Source organism: Hibiscus syriacus, unplaced genomic scaffold (genome assembly GCF_006381635.1).
Source record: "Hibiscus syriacus cultivar Baekdansim isolate YM2019G1 unplaced genomic scaffold, ASM638163v2 tig00110393_pilon, whole genome shotgun sequence".
Lineage (NCBI taxonomy): Eukaryota > Viridiplantae > Streptophyta > Magnoliopsida > Malvales > Malvaceae > Hibiscus > Hibiscus syriacus.
Window position 1 is genome coordinate 666,876 of NW_024062721.1, and position 11,347 is coordinate 678,222.

At 35.5% G+C, this 11,347-nt stretch overlaps 1 protein-coding gene across 3 annotated transcripts; it reads right to left on the bottom strand.

The window, feature by feature from the left end:
- Window positions 1-1,293: 1,293 nt before the first annotated feature.
- LOC120123410 (type II inositol polyphosphate 5-phosphatase 15-like) lies at window positions 1,294-10,688 on the bottom strand. Of its 3 annotated transcripts, XM_039142309.1 has the most exons (11): window positions 9,985-10,681; window positions 9,284-9,536; window positions 7,784-8,594; window positions 6,149-6,321; window positions 5,109-5,193; window positions 4,371-4,536; window positions 4,228-4,268; window positions 3,874-4,141; window positions 3,471-3,594; window positions 2,510-2,870; window positions 1,294-1,926 (listed from the first exon to the last, which is right to left on the bottom strand). In XM_039142309.1, exons 1-11 carry the CDS (start codon window positions 10,646-10,648, stop codon window positions 1,576-1,578), a joined length of 3,297 nt encoding a protein of 1,098 aa, XP_038998240.1. In that variant the 5' UTR covers window positions 10,649-10,681; the 3' UTR covers window positions 1,294-1,575. The 3 variants fall into 3 exon arrangements, with proteins under 3 accessions (XP_038998240.1, XP_038998239.1, XP_038998241.1); XM_039142308.1 differs by having other exon boundaries at window positions 4,228-4,536; window positions 9,985-10,684; XM_039142310.1 differs by lacking the exon at window positions 1,294-1,926 and adding an exon at window positions 2,097-2,441 and having other exon boundaries at window positions 2,481-2,870; window positions 4,228-4,536; window positions 9,985-10,688.
- Window positions 10,689-11,347: the final 659 nt, after the last annotated feature.

The window sequence follows — 11,347 nt, forward strand, 5'->3', positions numbered from 1 at the left end:
AAGTACAGTGGTTAAGTCTCGAGTAGTAATGCTTATTTTGTTTAATATTCTTGAAGGGTTTATTTTCCTATTTGTGGCTTATTTTGTTTAATAGCCTAATGGCTTCACCTCCGTAAGAGCAAGGTTCACTTGACAAACGTCCATTAATTTAGTATAAGACTGTTGAACTATTCAACCTTTATAAAAACGCAATACCATTTGCATAATACTAACATCATTAGGTGCCATGTTTCACAACTTGTATGGAAAATTCAGAGTTCCTAGCCTTAATATACACACAAATGAATGAGCTCTCAACCAAGACTGGGTTCAGATTCAGACAATGACCCTGAATCGCAAGGAATGCTGAAATAGCAGGCAGTCGAACCAAATAAATCAACTAGCATCTTCAATTGTAGATTCATATATTTTACACAAACAATTAGTATCCACCTACAGTCCGTCGTAGCAATCAACCTTATCTGCCATGAGATGAGCTACTAAACAATGAATTCTTTTTTTTAAAAAAAAATAGATAAACAAGTACCATTTTGAAACAAAATAATTACCTGACGTGAGTCGTGCGTCGGAACTGGAACTATAACAACAAAGTATCTGCTTTTTTTTCCTTTTGGAAGGGGAGAACAGATCGGTTCAGAATTCTGATTTCATGAGCTTCACTCGAGGCTTTATACAGATGTTGTCAAAGGGTTTCCCTTGTTCTACATGGATGTAAATAATCTTTCGTCTTCAGAACCTGACAAAGGGGAAATTAACACAGAAACAATGCACAGCCTCGAGATTTTATGACCATGTTTATATCACATTAATTTCCATCCATGTCCAGCAGACTAACCTATAAGCTTACGTAAGAATGGATCCTAACATTCTTAACAAAGTACAACGTTTGTTGATAAAGTAGTTTACTGAATAATGCTTAGCTCTATTAATCATGTAAACAAATATTTATATATATGCTTCTACAATTGACTACCTCAACAACTAAACACTAACAGCTAACTACCAGTTAACTTGTATAACAAACTTTAACAACGTTGTTTTTTCTACTTGAAAGTTGCAGTTTATTTTTTTTTTATAAAAAAAATGTTCAACTTTATCCTTACCGAACTTCATGTTTCACAATAATGTTGGAATATCTTTCATTTGCATCTCCAAAATTGGTCTCTGTTTAAACGAGAACATTATTTTGTATCGGTAGTGGCACAGGAGTCGCGTATTTGAATACATCCTGAGGGCCAAATATAATTGAACGTTAACCAAAATAATTTGTTGACGCTTAATCATACTCGAATGTCAATTAAAACGAGGAGCCTTAATTAAAGCAGTTTTGTTACTAAAACCAATTGAAAGGCGAAATGCTTCTCACTTCTCTCATACTCTACACAATTTATAAATGAAATTAAACAAACACCACTGATGACGGTATAAAAATTGGGCACCAGCTCAACTCCTATTCACACCACGTAAGAAAATCACTCCGGCAAAAAAAGTTGTGAACATTTTCTGTTTGCTGCTCCATCAACCACCACAGACAATGGTCGCATGCGATTTCGTTAACATCTTCCCGGTCATACTTTATGGACTATGCAGACGCCGGAGATGATCGACCACATCAGAGGAAACACTAAGCCTTTGATAGTCGGCACGGTGAAGACGATTTCCTTGAACTTGTACAGAATCTCTAGGCTTGGGATCAATCTTTTTGGCTGAACAGCAGTGACGAACACGGATCCGATGATTCCTTGTCTCCATCGTATACCTGCCATGAGCTTTAACCACCAATATAGCTTCCTTGTCTCTGTCGTCTTCGCACCACCAGTTCTGTGGAAAACCATTAACAAACTCTTCTTGAGTGTGGAATGCCTCAAGATGAACTGATACCTCGGCTACATGATCTGGTTTAATTATGCCAGCAGCTGGAGTAACCTGGCCAAACATCACAAAATATGTAGTCGGCTTTTACCTCCAAAGATCAACAGGCAGAATAATAAAGATAATGAACTAATTTAAGTCATATTTATGCAGGGAATTACTAAATTCTAAGATCTATAAAGCTTGTAAACATGTCTAGCCATATTCTACGTTACATGATAGACATGATTTTGGGGTTTTACAAACAGAATCGATGCCTAAGCATGAAAAATTCGTAACTTCAAAGGAAATACCCCTTTAAACAGACACAAAACAGGCTGCCAAAAGCCCCTAAACCAATTTTAATCTGCTCTATAAATCTGCAGCAGTTCAAATTTGATCAAAATATAATCAAGGCTGCATCCGAAGCACACTGATGGTAAAACACATTAGATCGAAAAGTTAGATACATATGTAGCTCCAAAGGCAACCATTGCGTATTCCAAATCCATGTTCCATCAACTGATTCTTTCAATATAAATGATTTCAAAACCCTAGCAATATGGACCCAACACCAATTCTTATCCTTTCTTTTCAATCAAACCCAACCTTAAGCACCTGCTAGAAACAACAACCCACCTAAAACAAGAAAACCTACCTGAAGCCACCGTGGAAGGCCAAAGGAACCTCTTGGATGATGATATGATGCCTGCTCATCATCCTTGATTGTAGATTCACCTTGGCAAACTATTTCGAACAAAGCAATGCTTTCCTTGCATTTATTTGTTATGCGCAAAATTGATGTATCCTGGTTTTGGAGGAGTATATTGTTGGTGCTGACAATTGTTTCTGGAATTTTGCATAATTCTTGAAGCTTGCATCTAAATTCCTCATTTGATCGCACTATATCTCCAAATTCTTGTCTCCTAACTGACTCGTCAATGTGGGCAATTTCAACAGAAAATATGCAAATGACAGGCTTGTGATCACTGTCTGTCACATCCATGCAAGACTCATACCTATTCAAGAGGATATATCAGGATTTATTCAAGATAATTACAAATGTATAAAGAGATGATAAGAGATTGCAAGTCTGCCCTGAAAAAAAAAGCTGCATGTTCAAATGGGTAAATGCTAACCAACTTACCCCATATTCCAAAAAAGGAACAGAAAGGGGGTGAAAGACAAGAAAAACCATTAGTCTGCCATGACCTTTTCAAACACAATCCTAAAATTTCAATATCTACATCTGTTCTAAATCCATTTATCCATCGACATGATGTTAGCATACTATCGAATTCCCCATGAGGCACTTTAGTGGACATAACATAAAAATTCTGTTCATATTCTGACAAAGAGTTGACAGGATATATGGATTTGAAACAAATTCAAAAAGCTGTGAATAAATGATTCAGTCAGTTCAGATCTCAGATAAAAGACTAAAAATTGCTAAATGTTTGAAATCGTTTTAAAAAAGTTGATAACCACATAGACTGTTAAAGCACTGTCCTCACCAGAAAGAATCACAACAGATTATGAGGTCAATAAGAGCATAAGGTTATTGTAAAGATATTAAACAATTCCTAAACATTGCCAAAATAGAAATCAATAGAACTTACTGTGATACAGAAGATACAACAGGACACTCTAAACTGCATTCAGATCCCAAAGTTTGCCGGCTATCTCGGTATAAGATTCTGTCACACCAGGCAGGAATGCGTTTCTTTTCACCAGAATCATAACCTTTAAAATAAGCATTAAAAAATGTAATTTTAGCCAATCAAATACATTAAAATTCCTAGGAATAATAATAATAATAATACCTTTCACTACAAAGAAACACTTTTTCCTAAGCCCCTTGTGAAAAATATCTTAATAGACTACTTAAAACTTTAACAAAAGCAATCACTGAACCACTTTATGAATCATAAATTGTACAGAGTCAAAGGTAAAACAAACAAACACTAATAGACTAATATTAAGTTTAGAAACAAGATGAGGAATTCATAACATATAAAGTACCTGATAAACCAGCTACATGTTTATCAAATTTGTACGTGGGAGCAAAAGTAATTGCTGCTTCTCGCATCCCCTGGAAAACATTTCCAGCTTCCATCTCTGTTCGGAGTTGATCCCTTTCTCTAAGCCAATCAAAGCTTCTTTGAGATATAAAATCTCTTGCTTCATCATATGACACATCATCAAGACGATAATTAAAATCACCAAGAAATACAATCATGTCTGCCTCAGATAATTCAGGCATTCCTTCAACAGACTGGGCACCCATAGCCTGTATAAGCATCAACTCTCACACACTAACCGGAAATGAAGAATACTTTAGAAGGCAAGTGAAACAAAACCATAGCATATACGTACATTAGCTCCACGAGCCATTTGAACAGCCGACGAAGCACCAGCTGCAATAGAAAGGACCAATAGCAAGCTAGATTTATAAACAAGCCAAAATAAATATATTGACCAGGCAAGCGTGCAACAAAATAACAGGTACAACACCATACCAGCACCAGCATTGAAGAGATTAGATGGTCGACCAAATGACATTGTACGATATACATGGTCAAAATCAGCATTTCGACGACCGACGGCTTCCAAATGAGCAGCAAAGTGACAATTAACAAAGCAAAAAATCTTGTCATACACTCTTAGTCTTAAACCAACAGCTCCCTGGGTGAACAATCAAATGTATATTATTGTTAAAGGAAAACCTATCAATTGATAAAGTTATCATTCCTAAACAAACTTTATTTCACAAGTCAAAAACAATGTATTTTCTTTCTTGTGACTTTTTATAGCCAATCACAGGCAAACTACATATCCAATGAGAGAAGTATAACTCTTTTAATGATTTAATAAATTGTGCTTATTAATTTAAGAACTACACAGTAGGAAAAAAAACAGTGACAAAGTTCTTCTCATAGGCAATTATAATCTATTTTCCTGACCTTAATCTAAGAATCACCAGAATACTAAGAAAAAACCATATTTCTGTTTCCACTTTCCACATTACTCTAGCTCGATTTAATATCAGAGTGTATGATATACATTTATAATGAAGAAAATATACTTCCACATGATGCATGAGATTATGCTTATTTATTGATATCTACAATATATAGAACCAAATTATTTAGGCATAAGATTATGTGTATACATTAATTATAGTAATATTTCTTAATATCTCGGTTACATAGAACCATATTGCTTGCATATCATGCCTATTTAAGAAAGAATAATACCTTGTTACCAATAGCACGCCCAAAGCCGCATGGAACTGCAGAAGCATCAATATCCCCAACATGTGGTTTAAGATTATCCTTTACCCTAAAACATAAATTCAACAAGTAATATAAAAAAAATAAGGAAACAAGAACTAATAAAATATGAAAGGAGACTCGTGTAAATGATTAAGAAAAAAAAAAGAGATCCATAACAAGACTAGTCCTAGCATATTACGACAGAAGGTTTCTTATGGGATTCAAATCATTTAATCAGAGGAAGCTTGAATAACTTTTCTATTTACCTTTTAAAAATGAAAATTCTTAGGAACTAATATTTTCTCCTATTGTATTTTATTCCAAAAAAAAAAGTTTACTTGGTAAGTAAATAGAATAGAATGATCTAAGTGCTCGCTTAGAAGCCTAGTCTGCGAAATATTCTGAGACAGTTCCTTTAATGACAATGCAAGCATGGGCATTGAAGTCAAATTCATCATTAAAACTGCACAATCTCTTTACCACTCTCGTTCCACATTGATTTGAGAAAGAAAACAAATAACAGACAGCATTGTTTAAAGGTTATTCATTTAAACAGAATTACCACAGTTTTGAATAAAGGAATACCATCATTGTGATAAACTGAAATGAATTCAAAATCAAAATTTTAGAAAAGAATGGATCTTAATCGAAAAGATATTTTCTTAGAATTTTCTCTAGGAAGAATCCCAAAAACAACCCTTTATAAAATTTTCTGGAGTAAAAGCACAAAAAAATAAACTTTTCTTACTGCAAAAGAAAATGAAAATACAAAAGTGAGATATCCTTGCACTAGAGTTTTGACTTTTGACAAATGGTTTTGTACGCAAATCCTTTAGTTTTAGTATAAATCTTATTCATTATAGGGTTGCTGATTTTTCACACAAAATAAAATAAAGAAATTAGAACAAAAAAGTTATAGCAATCCTGAAATACCTTTCAGGCTTGCAAGAAACAAGTCATATGAACAAATAGTCCTATAAACTCAACAAGTAGTCCAATATCTTGTCATGATGGGCACTCACCAAACAGCAATAAGCATGCCTGCCAACTGCCTAGATCCAGCACGTTCAAATCTTCTCAGTGGATGCAATTGTTTTCTCATCAGACCTTTTGACTTTCTTTCCATCATATCATGCAAAGCATCATCTATCATATCCAACCACCACTGTCCAATAGCACTCCCGTCAATCCCCACCTGTGGTAAATAGGAGAGGTTAGAAAATGATTATAAATAAAGGGTTGAAAAACGGAATTTGTATGCAGAACTCATTGTATATAGCACAATAATTATCCCTTTATTTTGTGAACATGTAGCTTCAATAATATATTTATAGTTATGGTTAAAATTGCAGGCATTTCTGGGGAAGATTTTAATCCTTCTTTTCTATAATTTCTATTTTCATTCCTGCTCTCCTTCTTGGCCATAGTTCCTTTTAGGAAAGGTCCATTACAAACTCCCAGACTGAACAAATTATACATACAGATTAGTTTGATAGGGAAAATACTGCAGGCTTTATAGGAAGGCAAAAATTAAACCTGCATCATTCCAGCTGATATTAAACTAACTAAAGTTATAAGTCCTCTGTCACCTTTAGTATTTCTGCCCCATTGCTAAAGATAGAAATTGATTTCAGCATAAAGTGGTCACTCTGCCGTATCTCTGAATGGAAAAGTAACTAAACACGAAGGCTTTCCAAGAAAACTAAATAATAAACATAAGTTGCTTAGGTATCTAGTTCTTTTTTCTTTTCCATATTTCTTCTTAATCCTCTTCCTTGGAAGCTCAACTTTCCTGTTTCAACTACTAGATCCTTGGCTTGTTTAAGCAAATGACAACAGTGAATCATAAAACTTGTCCCTGACTCTATGTTTGGATCAATGTTAGATAAGGGAAAGGAAAGGAAAGCAAGGGAAAGGATCCCCTTTCCCTTGTTTGGACCATTTATGTAAGGGAAAGGATGATCCAAACAAGGGAAAGGTTAAATTTTAATTTCCTCAATTTGGCGGGCAAAGCTAGGGAAAGGAAAGTGAACATCCTCATTTTCTTCTATAAATCATTTTATGAAAAGGTTATAATTGTAAAAATACACTATAATTAATCATATTCTTTCCTTTCCACAGCTTAACCAAACAAAAATTAATAAAATAACTTTACTGTCCTTAAATAATTTTACCTATCCAAACAAGATAATATGCTACACTCTCCTTTCTTTAACCTCCCCTCTTTTATTTAGCCTCCCTTTCTTTTCTTTTACTATTGTTAATCCAAACATAGTGTGTAAACGCCCCCACCCCCTTCTTTTCATTCTCACAAGTCTGTGCAATGATTTATAATTACCCTTGAACCTAACATGCACCTTTCCTCTTTATTACTAGTAACATAAGACAGATGCATTCCACCTAACACAAGCTATAAGGTACAATTGATCTACAAAACATTTTGTCCTACTGAAACCCAGACATTCCAATCCTTGCATGATTATGTTATGAAACAGCATTTATTTAACATGTGTTGCTGACTCAAAGAGATCACGTTCTACAGAAATCAATACAGAAACTGAGGCCCATTCTTTGTTTCTGAAACACTAAACTCTACAATCATAATGCTAAGCTCATACAGCATTAATGCCCTGCAAACCACGAAGAAGATATCTTACAGATTCTCGCACTGCAGACATTGCAAGAAAACCAGCACCCATTTCAACTTCTTGCAATCCAATAACAATAATTCCAACGTCTGAAACAGCCGAATGTAGCCAAGACTCAAGCGAGCTCTTAGATGCTCGACCCTGCCCAACATTCCATGTACCAGTTAAGATAGTTAAATTTTCTATCCTTGTATAGAGAAATCCTTTTGCAGTCAATTCTGAATACAGTATGCCATCAAGAGCTCCAGGGGATGTGATACTCCATCCACGTATCCCACCATGCTTAGCCAGGGTGTAAATATAACCAGCACCAGTGGCCATTGTCAGTACAGAACTGTTGTGAGCAACCCATTCTCCAAGCTTATTACCATCAAGGTCTAGAGTATGGACAATACCACTAGTATAACCCACCCATATTTTTGATCCAAAACTGCATAAGCATAGAACAGCAGAAGAATGAAGCTGAATATCTTGAATACGATTTCCATTTCCATCCCACTGGATGAGCAAGCCATTCGCACAACCAACCCAAATCATCCCATCAATAGTTATAGTGAGTGCTTCAATCTTCCGGCTATCATCAACAAAGCCCCCTTTTGCTGCAACTCGGCGAACAGCATCGGCTGCTCCCATGATAGCATTACGTGACTGCTGAAAGAAACCAAAGGAACTTTGTGTTTTTTCCTTCTTTGTACTTGTAACAACCTTCATCTTTATCTCATCTTCCACAGAAAAATCTGGAACTAATGACAAATCTGCTCTATTTTCAATTTGACCATCAATGTTGAAAACTTTGAGTAAATCCCTCGTACGAGCATCCCTGAGATTTTACAATTCTATCAAAACCCAACAAAAAGAAACAGAAAAGGAGAAAAAATAAATATATGAAACTCATTTACAAGAGCAGTGTGAAGCAAAATAAAGAAAAATAACTAGAAATTCTAATTGTGCAACATGTTTTCGTAACCTCAAATATCTAAAAAGTAAACAAGAATACATTAAGAATCTCTAAATCCTCCTAGCCTACAAACAGGAACAGCATACAATCAACATCTGGGATAAAACTCAACTGATCTGCTAATTATAATTTCAAAAGCCATCCCCATATTTGGACAGAAAATTACAAGTTTTAACAACTCCACTCCACACGTCACAGTAAATCCTTTCATGTCACATTTTTCACAAAAATGAGACAATTATCTCCTTATCTGTCACAGTTTTGACTTTTGATTTCATTACAAATATTAAATGGCGATAGCCTTTTTGTCATCGGAATAACTTCTTCCGACACTTTTAAGCGGTCAAGGGGTGATGATGGCTGGTTGAAATATTTAATAACAGATTAAAGTGAGCAGAAGAACAGTGTATTAGCGAGGTACAAGGGTCCACATATAAACTAACAATAAATGGGTTGAAGGCCTATATAGCTTATTATTTATCAAAGAACCACACATATAACAAAATAACTTTGTTAATTTTAAGGGTGCAGATTTCATGGTTTAGACATACCACAATGCAAAGGAAAGATAGCCAGAACTCCATACTTTAGCTCGAATATTATCAGACAGAAGGCACTTGATATCTGAATTTAATATTGAACTGAAGCCATTTACAGCGATTTGACTCCTAAGATCAATAAATGATCTCCCCATTAACAAAGAAGTCATATGCCGTTCTTCCATTGTCAAAGAGAGTGCATTTTGAATATCTTCCCATGGCCAAATCCTGATATTACCCCCTTCTGAACCAGACCACAGATCCCCTGAACCACAGTGAAACAAAAACAAAAATTACAGAAAAAGTCAAAAGATATCATCACTCTTACCGGTAGATGCAGGCAGCAATTGTAACAGGCAACTTGGGGTAGAGATGCAGAAACAGTTCTCAAAGAGACATTCTGCTCTTCTTGATATCTATATTTTAGGGTTTTATGAATAAACAGTTTGTCATGAATTTCCAGAAATGAAATTCTAGATCTTTTCTCCTTGCTTTTCAGAATTAAAATTGGAAAAGGCAAAAAGGCAAGATGATGACAATTAAAACTTCCAAAATTTAAAAATATGCTGATGTATTCTTAACCAACCGTCCATCAGAATAGCATGTAGCACATTTCTTGTAAATGTTTATAGCAGTAGATCCACATTAACAGGAACAAAAAACAAAAACCGTAACATATCAGTAGTAGAGAAAAAGCAAAAGTGTCAACAGACCGTAAGAAGTGAAAACCATGGACAGCACTGGGCCTCGATGAGCCTGCCAACACCACCCTTCCTTAAACCCACCACTCTCACAATCGATCTTCCACCCTCTGATCTTTCCATCTCTATGCCCGCTCCAAACCACTCCATTCCCCACGTCCTGCACTATACAAATCACCGCTGCATCCCCAGTCCCATTTGATGATATCGCCAATGATTCCCTAAACGGCGCCGCCGCCGCCTCCTCACCTTCCTCGTACAAATCTTTCAATTCCCAAACCCTAACCGCCCCGCTCTCGCCGCCCGCCCAAAGTTGCCGGTCGGTGCAGGCGATCGTTTTCAGAAAGCATCCGAATTGGGTCTCCCTGAGGGGGTGCGGTCGAACCTCGAGGTAGGGAGGGCGATTAGGGTGGAGGGGTTTGCGCTCAGGCAGCGCGAAAATGCCTTGGCCGCCGCCTTTAGCGACAAACTCGGGCATGGAGGACTTGTGACGAGAAGATTGTTGAGGTAGAAGATTGCGGTCAAGGAATTGGATCATGTAGTCAAGGCGTCGGTTGGTGGAATGGAGGGAAGGGTAGGGCGGCTGCGAGTCGTCGAAGGAGGAGGAGGCGTAACGGTCGAAGATTCTGGGACTGTGATTGGGGATGTCGTCGTTAGGGTCCATGCCGGAATTCATGGTAATGCCAGAACACCTAGTAGAGAAGCAACGAATCAGGAGAAAAGTGACTTGGGGGAGACAGTTAACTAGTTAAATAGTTAATTACGCTTTCAGGCGGAACTACAATTTCAGTGTTTTTCCTTCGGATAAATTACACTAAACAGTACACGTTACTTCTTAAAAGATATAATTAATTCGCTAACATATATACTTCTTACAAAAAGAACTTTGGTTCAATAAAATAAAAATCAACTATTAATTCCGCAATTTGATAAAAAAATGTTTGTATATAAATATAAATATATGAAAATATAAAATATTATTATACTTTAAAAAATCATTTTAAAAATCAACCTATATAAATAATAAGGTATGTGTTTTTTTAATGATAATAAAATATATGATAAGTGTTTATACATTTTAATAATAATAATAATATATTTGTACAATTATCATAAAAATTGTGGCATATGAATAGTTTTGGATTTAGTTTTTCTTATCCATTTGATATTCAATACATAATTAGAGACCTTTTGGATAATCGATGAGTTTAATTTTAGAGAGACTAAAACATAATAATAATAATAGCAACGACACTAGTTATTGTATCGTAATTAAGAATAATGGTATTTAAATTTATGTCAATGTGATAAGCTTAGAATAATGTTTACTTCCAATGACAAACTAGCTTAATATTGACACATTATTTGATATAAT